Here is a 17,201-nt window from a genome sequence, read left to right as displayed (position 1 = left end):
GAAATGTTTGAGGGGTTAATAATGGCAAACATGTATCTGTTTATTATTGCCGGATCTAATTAGTGGTAGTTATTTCTTATAACAAATTATTTCTAAGTACTATTTTTTCCTGCAAAAATAGCTTTTCTGCCACAGAGTATATTTTTATATTGTGGGACAAGTATGCTTACTATTTTTATTGTCAAATTTTATTGAAATTCTCTGGAGCTGCACTGTGATGTGGTTTTTTAAATTTGAATTTAAGTTAATTAAATATAATTTAAAAGTTCAGTTCCTCAGTTACACTAGCCATATTTCAAGTGCTCAAACCTTACCTAAAGTGTTTCCATTATCATGGAAAGTTACAGTGGGCAGTGGTATTTGATATTTTTATTATAGATAATAAATAGATTTTATTATAGATAGATACAGATATAATAGATTTTATTATAGATAATAAATTTTGTTTATGGGTATTTGTGCAGTTTTTAGCAGAGTCCATTGATACAATCACAGGAGTGAGGAAAAACTAGATACATAAAAGAATAATAAAACCCCATTATAAAAAGAAGAAGAGACAGATTCAGGTTTATAAAATCATGAAAGGGGTTAGTTGATTAGGTTAGAAGTTAAGGCTATTGAATTTTAAATGAAGCTAAAAATTGCTTCTTGGAAAAACAAATAATGAATCTACAGAAATTGTTACCTTTCCCTTCTAAGAAATGGTGTGTGCTATAAGTACAAGTGTATTCCTAAAAGGCGTAACTCCACTGAAAGTTAGTGAAGCAAGAGTGATAATAGGAGATAGGTGAAGTTAGGATACCTCTCCCTGCCCCTCAGTCTTCCTGAGCCACTGCCGGAAAGAGTACAAGAGTACGTAAATCACTGTGACCCTTTGTGACTGACTGTATATGTGGTTATGTTGTGGTCAATGCTAGGAAATGTGGACCATTCGGTGCGTAGTCCTCTGAATCTTACTTGCTTTGGTCAGAGCTCTTTTGCCTCACATCTCATTGGAAAGTCAACATTCATTTCAAAAGAAACGGTTTCCATTTTTGTAGAACAGTTATGTTGTATTTTAAGAGAAGAGTGCTTATGCCATTAAAATAAGTAAGATTTGAATGAAAGCAAGTATTGGAAGAGAACCCACCTCCAAATTTCCTTTCTATAGGAACCTTTTGTATCGATTCAATTATCACTGAATTAGAACTGAAGGTGCTCTTATATTCTGCATCACTCCCACATAGAGTATCGGTTTTCATTGGGTTTGTTTTGATGATGGTGGTGGTGGTGATTGATGATGATAGCTAATATTTATTGAGCATTTATAAGGGCTTGGAATGTTTTAATATATTTCATGCTCACAAGAACCTATGACGTAGGTACAACGATTCCCATTTTACAAATGAGGACGCTGAAACAGAGATAAAGTACCTCCGGGTTGCATGTTTATAAGTGATACAACTGCACACACACATGTGTAGTCATATGGCTCCAGAGCCCACGCTCTCAGTCACTACATTGCCTTTTCTGGATTTTTATACTTAGGCCAACATCTTTGAATAAAGTGACCATTTAAGGGTTGTATAAACAATCTGGGAAGAGAGTTTACTGGCATACTCATTTTAAATCTTGTTATGTGGAACAATGGAAACCCAAATGGGAAAACTAAGTGGTGTAAGTGATTATCAAAGACTACAATAGTGAAGGTTCACCTCGAATTACACTGGAAGAAATGGAATTCTTAGAAATATATTAGCTTATTTTTTTTTCCTTTAGTAAAGTGTTTCAAAGTTAAAACAGGGATCAACTCCACATTAGTTGTATGGCTGCTGTTCTTGTCAGAGAAGTATGCTGACCCTTACATGTCCTGGATCTCCCAGAACGGACAGTCTCAGTGTGGGCGAGGCAGCCCTACTCTGGCCTGTCAGTGGTTTTCAGGTGCATTTCTCCATATTATATATTCCTGACTTTTTTTTTTCTTTTGGTCTATCTAAATTATTCACCCTAAACAACTCTTGTCATCACTTATGGAAAACATCTGTTACTCTTGAAACTTGTTAATGGTAGCCACAGAGTTTTCCAGAGATTCTCATTTTCCTGGCCTGTTGTATTTATATAAACTGTCCTGTCTTCCTGCACTTGATTATATATAATAAACCTAATCCTAGGCCAGATTTTCTCAAGTGGTGACCAGAGAAGCCTGAATCAGAATCACCTGGGAAGCTTGCTCAAAAGGTAAATTCCTAAGTCTCACCTCAGATTTGCCAGCTTACTTTCAGGCTTGCGTCCCTCCATTTGCATTTTTAACCGGTACTCCAGGTGTTTCTGGTATACTAGAAAGTGTGGAAACCACTGTTCAAAAGGCTGCATTATATGAACTGTCTTCATGGGGCTGTGAGAGGCAGGTATGAAATCCCTGCCCTTAAGGATCTTACAGTCTCATAGAGAAGGTAACGCTTACTTGCAATCAACTGTAATACAAAATAAAAATTAAGTACCATAAAAGTAGAAACAGCTACTTCTGGATAGCGGAAGAGAATCTTTTAAAGGTTTGTTTTGTTTGCTTTGTGTAGTGCACAATGTGTATATTTGGATAATTCTTATTTCACCACACATACAAGCCTGCAGTTTGCTTTTCATCTCCATTATCATCTCACTGGATAATTCCCAGAATTTCCATAATTTTTAGAAGTGAAGGCAAAGCTTTCATGTCACTAAAGGCTAATGCATCTAAAACTGGGGACAAACTTCTGCATTCCATAAATTACCAAGCATACTGGCACTCAATGGTGTTCCTGTTTTTATTTTTTAATTGGAGATTTTTGCCGTTAATATGACACAGAACCACTTACACTGAGAGCTTCCTCTTCACTGTGACTGTGCCCAAAATTGGTGCCCCTGGTGTTTGTGACATGTGCAACTCTTTTTATAAAAAGTCACTGTTCCTTTCCTCATGATAAGTTTATAGTCCAGCTATGAGTAATGCTCCTAAAAATAAGTAAAAAGAAATAAGCCGACAATGAACAATGAAAGAAGAAAACCAATGTTTATTAACCACTATGTGCTAGGCACGATGCCAAGCAAATTTCAGAGAGGTTAAGTGAATGCACCAGTCCACACAGCTGCTAAAGCCAAGAAAGTAGAAATTCTAGATAATCTGTGACCTGGTGGCTTTTATCAGCAAGTGTCATGTTAATTTATTGACAGACATTTGGGTACCTGCTACATTGGCACTGGAAGGATACAGAGAGAAACCCAGTGCCAGATCTTGGGGGAGCATAGAGACTAAAGAGAGATCAGAGAGTTGCACAGATAACCAAGACAAGTAAGTGAGAGGCACTAACATTTGCAGTCATGTGCTAAGCATTTTCAACATATTATCCCATTTAACCTTCACAGTAAACCTGCAAAATGGTTGGAATCTCTCTTATTGTAGATGAGGAAATTATGGTTCAGGGAAAGCCACTCAGGGTTACCCAACGAGTAAGTGGCAGGGCTCAGGTTTGCATCCAGGTCTATGACTGCAAAACCTCTTTCTTCCATGGGCGTTCCAGTGACAGACTCTTCATTCCGACAAGGAGAATGTCAAGGCTCTTGGGAGCTGCATTTGATGTAGCTGTTCTACCTGGAACTTAAGAATCAGGCGGATAGACAGGAAGTTCAAGGAAGGCTGGCAATAGAAGCAAAGGTACGGAGGAATAGAAGTATGTGGGAATGGACATCAGGCCAAGATATGGAAGCCATCTTGAGAAGTGGGCCCAAAACATGGGCTCTGGGAAGATGAGACCTCAAGCTTCAGCTAAGGGGTAATGAGACTTGTAGGGTTAAGATCAAGAAATATCTGTGTTAAAAAATGAACTAAAGTTGCTAATTGGATATTGCAGGAATGGAGGGAAGGAGGGGTCAACATGAATCAAAGCTGATTGAATCGCTGTGAGTCATGCTGTGAGGACAAAGGAAAGAATCTGTTAGAACATAAGTTATAGCTCCAAGTAATATAGAAAATAGTGTTCACCTTTACCTTGCCTATGAACCAACCTTATTTTTCCAGAGGATAATTCATATAGAATATGTCCTGTAATTGCTGTTTTCTAAGATTATAAGGCTATGCTCAATATTTTAGGATATCTTTAATTTTTTAAACAAAGACAGAAAATAAGATCTGTGCTGTCAAATACACCCTCATGTATACATACGTGTGAATAGATAGAAGAACTAGAAAATATGACTGACTTCATTATTTTACACAGTTTTACAAAAGAATATTTACTTGTATTATCAGAAAGAAAAATAAGTTTTTTTAAAAAAAACCAAGTAGCCTTCATATTTATTTGATAGATCATTTATAAATTCCTTCAGAATACCTAATTAAACATTGTATGGAGACTATTCATTATATGGCCTACAAAAATCGTTTTTCAGTGACTTTTTTTGAGAACTTTGTTTCTTTCCATTTATGTAAAGTTGTTTAATTTAAAATTAGAATACTTGGTGGGCAGGCACACCTCAGAGATAATGCAGGCTTGGTTCCAGGTCACCACAATGAAGCAAATATTGCAGTAAAGCAAGTCAGATGAATTTTTTGGTTTCCCAGTGCATGTAAAAGTTATGTTTGCCCTATACTTTAGTCTATTAAGTGTGCAATAATAGCATTATGTCTAAAAAAACAATGTATAGTTCACCCTTGAACAATGAAGGGGTTACAGCTGCTGACCCCCCCCCCCCGCCCCCGTGCAATCGAAAACCTGCATACAATTTTGACTCCCCAGAAACTTAAACTAATAGCCTACTGTTGGGGCACCTGGGTGGCTCAGTTGGTTAAGTGTCTGACTCCTAATTTCAGCTCAGGTCATGATATCTCATGGTTAGGTTACTGAGATCAAGCCCCACGTTGGCCTCTGTACTGACAGTGCGGAGCCTGCTTAGGATTCTCTCTCTCCTTCCCTCCCTGCCCCTCCCCACCTCAAAAATAAATAAACATGGAAAACTTTTTTAAAAACAGCCTATTGTTGACTGGAAGCCATACCGATAATATAAATAGTCAATTAATACGTAATTTGTATGTTATGTGTATTATATACTGTATTCTTACAATAAAATAAGCTAGAGAAATGAAAATGTTATTGAAAATACTAAGGAAGAGAAAATACATTTATAGTACTATACTGTATTTATTAGAAATCCATGTATAAGTGGACCCATGATTTGAAACCCTACTCAAAGCTTAACTGCATATACTTTAATTAAAAAATGCTTTATTGTCGGGGCGCCTGGGTGGTTCAGTCGGTTAATCGTCCCAACTTCGGCTGGGGTCATGATCTAGCAGTTCGTGAGTTTGAGCCTCGTGTTGGGCTCTGTGCTGACAGCTCAGAGCCTGAAGCCTGCTTCGGATTCTGTGTCTCCCTCTCTCTCTGCTCCTCCCCCACTTGCACACTGTATCTCTCTCTCTCTCTCTCTCTCTCTCTCTCTCTCTCTCTCTCTAAAATAAAGATTAAAAAAATTTTTTTTTAAATACTTTATTGCTGGGGCGCCTGGGTGGTGCAGTCGGTTAAGCGTCCGACTTCAGCCAGGTCACGATCTCGCGGTCCGTGAGTTCAAGCCCCGCGTCGGGCTCTGGGCTGATGGCTCGGAGCCTGGAGCCTGTTTCCGATTCTGTGTCTCCCTCTCTCTCTGCCCCTACCCCGTTCATGCTCTGTCTCTCTCTGTCCCAAAAAAAAATAAATAAACGTTGAAAAAAAAATAAAAAAAAAAATACTTTATTGCTAAAACCTGCTAACCCCTATCTGACCTTTCAACTAGTAATCACTAATCACAGATCACCAAAACAAATATAACAATAATGAAAAAGTTTGAACTATCGTACGACCCCCAAAATGTGACAGACCCAAGGTCAGCAAATGCTGTTGGAAAAATGGCGGCGATACACTTGTTTGACACGGGGTTGCCACAAACCTTCAACCTGTAAAACATGTTATACCTGCAAAGCGCAAAGCAAAGCACAGTGAAACAAGGTATGCTTGTATATTTAGATCCTTAAAGATTTTGGGATTGCAGTCATTGGCAATATTTTCATTCACCTGTAACTTTTCATAATGTTGATATTAAACCCTTAAAACATTTGATCAAGGAAGAAGATGAATGAATATAAGTTTCATTTGGTATTATAAAATATTTTATTGATCAAAGTGAGCCATCATGCATGTTAGGCTGTCATTACACTTTAATTATAGTGCAGTCAGTCCTCAGCACTTAAGTACTTTACATTTAGACCTTTTTCCATTTTGCTTTTGTAAAATATTTAAAAGAAGATTTGGGGGGCACCTGAGTGGCTCAATGGGTTAAGTGTCCCGACTTCGGCTCAGGTCATGATCTCGCCATTCAGAGTTTGAGCCCTGCTTTGGGCTCTGTGCTGACAGCTCAGAGCCTGGAGCCTGCTTTGGATTCTGTGCCTCCCTCTCTCTCTCTCTCTTTCTCAAAAATAAATAGACATTAAAAAAATATTAAATAAAAATGAGAAGTTCTTAAATTTAGGAAGAAAGCATGTATCTGAAAATCTTTTTCCCTTGATATTCGCTGATTTTAAAAATGAATAACATATTGGGGCACCTGGGTGGCTCAGTCTGTTAAATGTCTGACTCTTCATTTCGGCTTAGGTCACAGACTCATGGTTAGTGGGATTGAGCCTCACGTCAGGTTCTGTGCTGTCAGCACAGAGCCTGCTTGGGAGTCTCTCTCTTTCTCTCTCTCTCTCTCTGCCCTTCCTGCATGTGCATGCTGTCTGTCTCTCTCTCTCTCAAAATAAATAAATAAATATTTTAAAAAATGAACGACATATTAAAATAAATGTTATTTTCAAGAATTGACTTGTTTGAATTTTGTTTATAAGATCTTTAAAAGTCACTTCAAGGTTACAATTCTGATACAACTAAATTTTCTGTCAAAAACAACTCTTTCTCACACACTAGTATAAAGTGTTTTTTTAAAAAAGAACATATTCTTTATCTTGAGCCACCACATTAAAATTAGAATTTGAGTTTTACTTTAAACTACTTGTTTAGGGCGCCTGGGTGGCTCAGGCGGTTAAGCGTCCGACTTCAGCTCAGGTCATGATCTCGTGGTTCGTGAATTTGAGCCCTGCGTCGGGCTCTGTGCTGACAGCTTGGAGCCTGGAGCCTGCTTCAGATTCTGTGAGTGTGTGTGTTTGCGTGTGTGTGTCTCTCTCTCTGCCCCTCCCTCCCCTACTCGTGCTCTGTCTCTCTCAAAAATAAACATTAAAAAAAAAATTAAACTACTTGTTCATGTTGTGCTATGCAGAATTAATGGAATTTTTTTTTTCTTACTATCCAGGAAATACCAGAAAGGAACCAGAGTCCGACTGCGTCTATTAGATCTTGAACTTACATCTAGGTTCCTGGGAGCCACCACAGATACAACTATACTTGAGGCTGATGCGATTCTCTTAGGACTCCAGGAGAGTAAAGATGCCAAATCAAAACAGGAACATCGTGAATAATAAATAAACTTTGCTTAGTGCATTCACTCCTTTTTTTTGTTGAACCCAGATATTCATCAAGAATGTGATTAGAAAATTGTAAATAAATGATTGAAAGAAGACATAATAAACAAAAGCTATAATTATGGCTCTTATTTGTTAGAATTTTCTTTAGCTGTTTCTCCCCTCCTCCCTTTTACACCCATTCTTCCCTTTGATTGGGGAAATATAAACTGTTCTGGGAAATTCTGTCATTCAACAAGTATGTTTTGAGTGATTGCTATGTGCATGGCACTATTTGAAACAGCAGTAAACAGATGAGACAAAATTGCTTGCTTTGTGGAGTTTACCTTTGACTGGAGGTAATAGAAAATAAAGAACATACATACTACTACGTTAGACAGTGATCTATGCTGAGGACAGAATAAAGCAGGGAGGGCAGGAGACCTGAATAGATATTTTTCCAGAGACATACAGATGGCCAACAGGCACCTGGAGAGATGCTCAACATCACTTACCATCAGGGAAATGCAAATTAAACCACGATGAGATATCACCTATTCTATCACCTATTAAAATGGCTGCTGTCAAGAAGATAAGAAGTTACAAATGTTGGTGAGGATGTGGAGAAAAGGGAACCTTCTCACACAGTTGGTGAGAGGGTAAGTTGCTGCAAGCACTATGGAGTACAGTATGGAGTTTCCTCAACAAATTAAAAATAGAAATATGCTATGATCTAGCGACGTCACTTCTGGGTATTTACCTGAAGAAAACAAAACACTAACTTGAAAAGATATCTGAACCCACATGTTCTTTGCAACTCTATTTAAAATAACCAAGATGTGGGGCGCCTGGGTGGCTCAGTCGGTTAAGCGTCCGACTTCGGCTCAGGTCACGATCTCACAGTCCGTGAGTTCGAGCCCCGCATCGGGCTCTGTGCTGACAGCTCAGAGCCTGGAGCCCATTTCAGATTCTGTGTCTCCCTCTCTCTCTGCCCCTCCTCTGTTCATGTTCTGTCTCTCTCTGTCTCAAAAATAAATAAACGTTAAAAAAAAATAAAAAAAAAAATTAAACAACCAAGATGTGGAAGCAACCTATGTGTCCGTCAATGGATGGATAGATAAAATGTGTGGTATGTTGTAAATATGTGTGGTGATGATGTTCGCTAGACTTATTGTAGTGATTGTTTTGCAATAAATATCTATTACGATATACACCTGAAACTGATGTTATATGTTAACTATATCTCAACAACAACAAAATAAAGCAGAGAATGGGTTGTAAGGTGACAGATTGAGATTTAAGAGTAGTGTCAATGGATATCCTCACAGAAGAATCCACTTTTTTATAATGCATAATTTTTATTTTTCCATTGATACAGTATTTAGAAAAAAACTCTTAAGAACTTATCTTTTTAACTGAGGTAATTGACACATAACATTTTATTGGTTTCAGATGTACAACATAATGATTCAATATATGTGTATAGTGTGACATCACCATAATAAGTCTAGTTAACATCCGTTGCCATACATAGTTTCCAGGAATTCACTTAAAAAAATTTTTTTTAATGTTTATTTTTCTTTGAGAGATAGATAGAGTACAGGTGGGGGAGAGTTAGAGAGAGAGAGAGAGAGAGGGAGGGACACAGAATCCAAAGCAGGCTCCAGGCTCTGAGCTGTCAGCACAGAGCCCGATGTGGGGCTCAAACTCACGAACCATGAGATCACGACCTGAACTAAATTCAGACTCTTAACCGACTGACCCACCCAGGCACCCCATCTAGGAATTCACTTTTGAATAATATCTGAAGGAAATGAGGGAGCTAGCACGTGGGTCCCTGAGAAAGAATAGCTATGGCAAAGGCCCTGAGGCAGGACTGTGCCTGTCCAGTTTAAGGAACAGGGAGGAAGCCATTACAGCTAAGAGAGGAATAAAAGATAAACCTAGGGAGTGGGAAGTAGGAGAGGCCTTGTAGGTCCTGGTATGGACTTTGGCCTTTATTTACTCTGAGATGGAGGGTCTTTGAGGAGTCTGAGTGGAGGAGGAATATGCTGTGACATCATAGAAGGATCCTTCTGAGTAGACTGAAGATTAACAGCAAAGCAAGACCTCTGAGGAGAGAGTTAGTGGGTAATCCAGATGAAAGGTGATGGCAGCTTGGAGGAGTGTGGTAGCAATGCTGGTCCTGAAAAGTGGTTGCAATCTGGATGTATTTTGAAGGTACAGACAGTGGTATTACATAACATTGGATATGGAGTATGAGATAAAGAGGGTGGTGAGGGACGACAGCAGGGTGTTTGGCCTGGGCAGCCAGAAGAATGGATTTGCCGATAACCAGGATAGGGAAAAGCCGGTTTGAGGGGACTATCGAGAACTCAATTTAGAATATGTTAAATTTGGGGTGCCAATTAGCCACCCAAGTGACGATGTTCAGAGGCAGCTGGCTCTATGGGTCTGAGGTTCATGCGAGAGGTCTGGACAGAAGATGGAAATGTACACATCACAGACACTCTGTCATACTTCCCAAACTGTGTAGCTCAAGAATCTAGGCACTCCCACCGGGCCCTCTCATTCCTTGTGGCACCACCGAAGCCCTTCAGAGGCACCTAGCTGGTTGGTCTAGGAGGGTCCAGACAGCTTCACTCACTCATCTGGTATTTTGGCAAGGGTGGCAGAAAGGTTAGGTTTGGCTAGACCCTGACCAGAGCACCTATATGTGGCCCCTCTAGCATGATATGTGTCAGGGGAGTTCAACTGCTTGCATGGTGGCTGGTGTTCCCCAGAGCATTCCAGGACAGCCAGAGAGAAACTACATGGCCTTTTCTACTTAGCCTGGGAAGCCATGCCTCTTCACTTCACTCGCTGGGTCATAAACGAGTTAGTAGGCCAGCCCAAATTCAAGAGGAGAGGAAGGAGCCTCCACCTCTTGATGGCAGTGTGGCAGCCTCACACCGTAGGAGGTCACGTGGGATGAGAGAGATGGTTGTGCTCATCTTCGGAAAATAGTCTACCACATCCACCCCCAACTGGGTCACACCCAATAATCACCACCTCCAAAAATGCCAGATCTGAAATCTGAGATCCTTGTACTCTCTGACCTTCCTGCTCCCTCACTTTGTATGCCCAATAGAACACTTTTTCAAAATTTGGGGGGCTCCAGTCCATTGACTTTCAATTTTTCACTCTTATCACCTCCTTCGTGTTCACACTACCCTCCTTACCCAGGTTGAAAGTTCAGGGTGCATCAAATAATTACTTCCTTGCAAGTCAAGTTTTCTTAAGTCCTGTCATCTCAAACCCTCCTTTTCTTAGTTGGCAAAACTCCAACCCTAATGAAATCTGTCTACCTACTTCATGTCTATACCAAGAAGTTCGATATTTACAGGAGAAACCTCACTATCATAGTGATTGGTATTGTTTTAAATCTGGAGTTCCAGATTAACGTACCAGACTAATGTACACGTCTAACATTACTCCCTCCAAAGCCTCACTAAAACTCTAATAGAGATGGATGGATGAGTGGTGGATGGATAGATGCACAAACACCTCATACACAAAAAACTCAAGTAGGAGAAAAGCAGGAAGAGAGGAAGCAGCAATAAAACTTTGCAGTCTGGGAAGTGGATGAATAGACATTGACTTAGCAGAACAGAGATAGACAAGTTCTGAGCTGGCAGTGGGGAAAGTGGGGAACCCACCTGATTTACTGCAGAATCCTCAGGATGTTCAGTAAGTGGCGATACTGGCTACTTCTGGATCTGGGAATGAATTGGGGGAAGAGGGAAGACAAAATAAGGGAGACTGGGTAAAAGCTGTCTGAGAAATAACCTAGATTCCTTTTTTCACTCCATTCACTCTACTTCAATGATGTGGCTGCCTACCTCCACCCAGAGTGACCCTCCAACCCCAACATAAGTCTGGCAGTTTAGTGTTTAGATTCAGTTGTCTTTATTATTTTTTAAAGTTTATTTATTTTGAGAGAGAGCACAAGCAGAGAGGGGCAGAAAGAGAGGGAGAGAGAGAGAATCCCAAGCAGGCTCCGCACTATCAGCGCTGAGACTGATGCGGGGCTTGAACTCATGAACCACAAGATCATGACCTGAGCTGAAACCAAGAGTTGGCTGCTTAACCAACCGAGCCACCCAGGTGCCCTGATTCTGTTATCTTTCTTTATGGGAAGGATGAAGGTGTATGTGTGTGGTGGGGCGGGCAGGGTGGGGTTTGAAGGAGGAAGGCAAATGCATATACATCAGTGCACCAGACCAGACAATTTCAGCGTACTCTGAAGATGTGGAAGGCAAGACGAGTGTCATCTCAGTTGTGGAGGAGGTGTGGTCAGGAGAGAAGACAATCTATACCCTCAGATGTTTCAGATCCCACAACCAAACACTACGTTCCAATATTCAAAGGCTCATCACCAGAAAGTGCCTATTCATCTCTTATGACACCAATCTAAAGGCTAGTTTTTAATCACTCAAGTTCTCAGTTATACTGGGTTGAATAGAGCCCCCCCCCCCATTCATGTTCACTCAGAACCTGCAAAGATGACTTTTTTTGAAATCGTTTGGACATCTAATCAAGACGAGGTCATTCTGGATTAAAGTGGATCCTAAATGCAATACAACATCATCCTTATAAGAATAGGCAAATTTGGATACAGAGACACAGAAACACAGGGGGAATGTCATGTGACAACTGAGGCAAAGATTGTAGTTACACTGCCACAAACTAAGGAATGCCAAGAATTGCTTGGCAAGCACTAGAAATGAGAAAGGTATGGAACAGATTCTCCCTCTGAGGTCCCAAGAAGAAAACCACCCAATGACACCTTGATTTCAGACTTCTGGCCTTCCGAAATGTGACATTGAATCTTGTTGTTTTAGCCACCCAATTTGTGGTAATATGTTATGGAAGCCCCAGGAAGCTGATCCACCAGGCATATATGAGAAGTGTGATATCTTGTCAGGCATTGATTTCCCAGCCTACACATCTGTCCCATGCCTTGACCCTGCAGTCCTATTGGGAGCCTGTACCATGCCTGGTTTCCTGTGCTCCATCTAATAGTCTTTCTTGCTTCACTTTTTTCTATAGACTGTCCTCTATTTGCAGCCTTGATTAAAACACCAGGGTGATTTAAATTAAGGTGGTTTGATTAAATCCACCAGGGTCTGAATCTGGAGAACCAGTCCCCCTAAACACCAGTCACCTATTTAAAATCACCCAGGTGGAGAGATCTGAGAAAATCCATTTCCAGTGAACCATCTTTGTTCCTTTAATATTATTAAAGTAAGGCAAGTATTTGAATCAAGTCAATACTCTTTTTTTACAAGTCAACTAGTCATGCCAAACAAATGACCAGAACAACTCACTCACGGTGTTAGTGTCAGGTCAGGTCATCTGGGAAGCAGACGCTAACAGTAGGAAGGGCAACTCTGAGGGAAAGGCTGGTGAGGGATAAAGGGAAAGGGAGCAAGATTGTATAGACTTTAAGGCAAGATTCGGTTGTGTAGACATTTACATATTCCCTAGCAGCTGAAACCTCTGATTAATCAAGAGTTTATGTTTCTGATCAATAAATGTAAAGGAATTTTCTCTAATAAATATTGACGGTGGTACATCTTTAGAAACATAGTAGATTATATTTTCTGTATATCCCTGAAATTAATTTTAAATACTAAACCTGGCCTGTGCTAGGGAAAGCATCTTGTGTAGAATTTATATAGATGGAGAGATGCTAGGGAGAAAGGTGACAGCAAATAGAAACAGTGTGCGGAACACGTGGTGATTTGGCACATTTGCTCATGCTAACGTGAACTGACTGCACAGAGATTTTGTGGAAGGTGGAGGCAAGACACCACAGGCAAGTCTCTGGGTGAGGCCATAGGGTTGGGAGGACATAAGATAATGCCTCTGCAATAGAGGTGAAGGGAGGCATGGGGGAGGACCCCATGCCTCTGCAATAGAGGTGAGGATTATAGTGTTTTGTCCCAATATGCAAATAAATCCTGTCAGGCCCTAGGACAGGCCTTATCTTTCATCTGGAGGGAGATGGTGTTGGTATAGGAAATCAACCCGACAAACAGGCCCTTATTGAGGGGAGAGAGAAAGCCTCACTCTTCTCTGGGCCTCATTTTCCTGGGCCTTGACTTGGAGCGGTCTAGATATGTTTGAGGGAACACTAGTGAAAGCAGAAGCTGGTCTCTGGCTTGAGGCAGGAGGGCAGAAACAAAGCCAGAATATACCCCTAGGGTCCTATATGGATGAGCAAAGCCTCACCTGAGTAGCTAAAGCTCTTTGTTACAGGTGAGCTCTGTGTCTGCTTCCCTCAAGAACCATGGGAACTATCTTGTTTGCACATTACAGCCTTTTCTCAAGTGGTCATCCAGTCCACCCTGTAAACACCCATGACAGGTTACTTCCTACCTCCAGAGGCAGGCTTAGAGAATTATTTGGAAGATACCCACTGTAAAGTTAATTCACCTCACACGAGTAAGACTTGAATTTCTGGTTTACCAGAGGGTCGAACTTTGTGATCATTCTCCTTTTTGCCATTTGTGGAATGTCTTTTCTGGTTTTTCTAGTTCCTGCACCACACCTGTCAAGCAACATTTAAGTTAGATTCTATGGAGGCTGATTATAATATCCATTTGATAGATTTTCCAAGACCTTTTCTGGTCCATCAGTCATTTCCAAGTTCGTTAACACCTGCACCAGAAGGTGAACGGGAAAGGGAAAGATGTTAACGAAGATTGAAATGACTAATGGACCAGAATTTAAAAAAAAAACAAAATTTCAAGCATGGAACCATCCTAAATTGTCATCCATTTTGTGGTTATGTTTGGAAATTCACTAGTATATTGGGCATCACTAAATACGTCTAAAAGATAGTTACACAGAACATAACTCAGACATACCATTACTTGTGAGCAAGAAGCTTGCAGCATTTACCCACAGTCCTGGTCTCAGCTGCCTGCCTGAGTTGCATTCCCACTCCTTTTGGTATGGTTTTGAGAGTTGGGACATCATCTTTATCTACTGGCTTCTGTGGTATTTACTGCATCTAAAATGAAAGATTTTGCATGTAAATGTTGCCTGGAAGAAAGCACAGTATCTTGCTTTCTTTTATTCATTCATCTGAAGTAATTATTGCTATCACAGTCTCATGTGCATTTTTTCCAAACCATAATGATTTGAGACTTATAGAGTATGGTAAAAGAGTTGGATTGTTTTTTCAAGCAGGCAATTTTGTGAAGCAACTGCTAGTAATCTGAGCCACTTTTTGGTTTCTAAAGATTTCATCTGTCTGCAGGGTGATTTCAGGATCCATACAGTTCCTTACCTGGGACCTTAAAATCCATTTTTGCACTTCCCACATGTAGAACGCAGGTGTGACAATATAAAATAAGTCACATTTGTTCGTAGAGTTTCCTACCTCCTTTGGCTCAGAACATCCCTGACTTCTTTGTAATTAGTTTAAAAGAAACATGGGGAGAAAGTTACAGTCTTCAAATAAACTGCATGTTTCCCTTAGGAATTCATACTAAAATGCGTATTTATTTTTAAAAACCAAATGATATGAATGTAGGAAATGCAATACTGGGTCAGCCCAATGGTCTAACCAGCCTGTGGTTTCAAAGTCTCATAGTATCCCATTAATGTTGGCCTCAGAAGTTTGAGGATTCATTTCAAACTCTCTGGTTTTCTTTAACATGCAAATCTGGATTTACCATTCATAGATTGATCTAAACCTTTCCTGAATTTACTTATATCTTCAACATACATCCACTAAAGATACAATGAGTTTCCCAATGACAAGGGTACTATACCTTATCTATCCATCCTGAGATTATAGCAAGGGTTCTACTACAGGCCAGTGAAGAGATGAGATGAGTAATTCAGTCTATCACAGTCGTCCTCTTGGTCCTGACCATTTACATCCCTCCCACATGCAAAACTCACTCACTCCATCCTATCGCACTGCCTCCCACTCCCTAAAGGCACATTTAATCATGATATCTGCCACCAGTCCAAGATCTTGTGATCCTTATCAGGTCCAGTTCCTGCTACTGATATCAGTTTTCTCCCTAGCATCTCTCCGTCTATAAAAATTTTACACAAAATGCTTTCCCCAGTATAGGCCAAGTTTAGTATTTGCAAATAATTACAGGGATATATGGAAAATATAATTACTATTTTTCTAATGATATAACACAATCGATATTTACCAGACAAAATTCTTTAAAAATTTTATTAATCAGAAACATTGTAAACTCTTGAATAATCAGAGAGATTTCAGCTGCCAGGGAATATGTAAATGTCTACCCAGCCAGATCTTGCCTATAAAGCTCTAAAATGTATTACTCAGTTGCCTGTCCCCAAAACATTTCCTGCTTTTTAAAACAGAGAATACTGAACAGGATTTAAAGCTTTCCTTGATGACTCAGGGCTACCATTATGGAAAACAATTTCATAATGATGTGATTTCCTAGGGATTTTTAAGGTGGGTTAGAGCTGCTGCTCCTACCAAATGGCCCCAGAACTTGGCGCCCTTTAAATTGTTTTTTTAGCTTGTTACCTATCACCTCCCTTTGCTATTGGCTGATATTTTTTACTTAGGTCAATGTCCCTGCTTCTAGTACCCCCCTTGGGGCTCTTAATCTGTGTTCATCTAATTTTTGGTTATATACTAACTGACTCTCAACAACTATTCTTTTTTGTTGTTGTTGTTGTTGTTGTTCTGTTTGCTTTGAACATTTTTGCCACCTCCTTTCCCTGCTGTCAGCTGCCACTTTTATTGGTGTCTGTGTGTGCTTTTCAGCGTCTCACTTAACAGTATTGAGAGTAATTGTGTAGAATTGTAGAAATGTGCACAAATTTTGTGATAGCTATTTTCTATTTTGGAGTCTTTAAAAAAATTTTTTTAATGTTTATTTTATCTTTGAGAGAGAGAGAGAGAGAGACAGACATACAGAGCACGAATGTGGGAGGGGCAGAGAGAGAGAGGGAGACACAGAATCCAAAGCAGGCTCCAGGCTCTGAGCTGTCAGCACACGGCCTGTCGTGGGGCTTGAACCCATGAACCATGAGATCATGACCTGACCTGAAGTCGGACGCTTACCTGACTGGACCACCCAGGGACCCCTCTCTTTCAGAGCCTTTTGTCCATTATTTTCAGAACCACAGCTGTGTTTTAGATGTTAAAAGTTGTTTTTGGTCTACCGCTGAAATGAAAGGCTTTAGAAAGAGAAAACAAAAAAGAAAACAGACTATTTTTAAAATCAATTTTAAGAATGTTCTAATACATCTTCCTAGGCCTTATGTGTCTAAATAAAAAAAGTGGATGAAAGGAGGGTTGGATTCACTGAGTATTTCTGCTTTGAAGCCAATTAGTACTCTGTAGATTTATCTGTTAGAGGGTCATTTATACTTTCCTAATCGGTTGTAAATATCTCCAGGAAAGGAATTGCTTTTTACTTGTTTTTGTATCTGCTGTGCCCAACACAGTGTCAAACACATAGAAAATATTAATCAATATTTGTTGAAAGTACTTTGCTTGATTCAGTGGCCTTAATTGTACAAGATTTTCCATCAGTAAGAGAAAGATGAATTGTTCTGCAAAGTCTGCTCGTCAAGGTAGGAAGCAGACATTTTTAGCCGTGAGATGGCTCAGATCTCCCAGATGACCTTCTGTTTCACTCTTCCTTTCTTCCGGTCGTCACACCAA

At 40.0% G+C, this 17,201-nt stretch overlaps 1 protein-coding gene across 3 annotated transcripts in view; it reads left to right on the top strand.

Annotated features, from left to right (window-relative positions):
* Positions 1-17,201, top strand: part of MRPS28 (mitochondrial ribosomal protein S28) — a 208,956-nt gene that overhangs the window by 96,777 nt on the left and 94,978 nt on the right. Inside the window, exon 3 of one of the 3 annotated variants that reach the window (XM_003999933.6) lies at positions 7,330-7,629. The exons of 1 other annotated variant lie outside the window; for it this stretch is intronic. In XM_003999933.6, coding sequence (XP_003999982.1) covers positions 7,330-7,495 — 166 coding nt within the window. In that variant the 3' untranslated portion in view covers positions 7,496-7,629. Of the gene's footprint in view, positions 1-3,536; positions 4,855-7,329; positions 7,630-17,201 lie in introns of those variants that run through there. One more of the 3 variants, XM_045050173.1, reaches the window with a different exon arrangement.

This window comes from Felis catus, chromosome F2, assembly GCF_018350175.1.
Source record: "Felis catus isolate Fca126 chromosome F2, F.catus_Fca126_mat1.0, whole genome shotgun sequence".
NCBI classification, from domain to species: domain Eukaryota; kingdom Metazoa; phylum Chordata; class Mammalia; order Carnivora; family Felidae; genus Felis; species Felis catus.
This window is presented reverse-complemented; position numbering and strand designations above follow the sequence as displayed.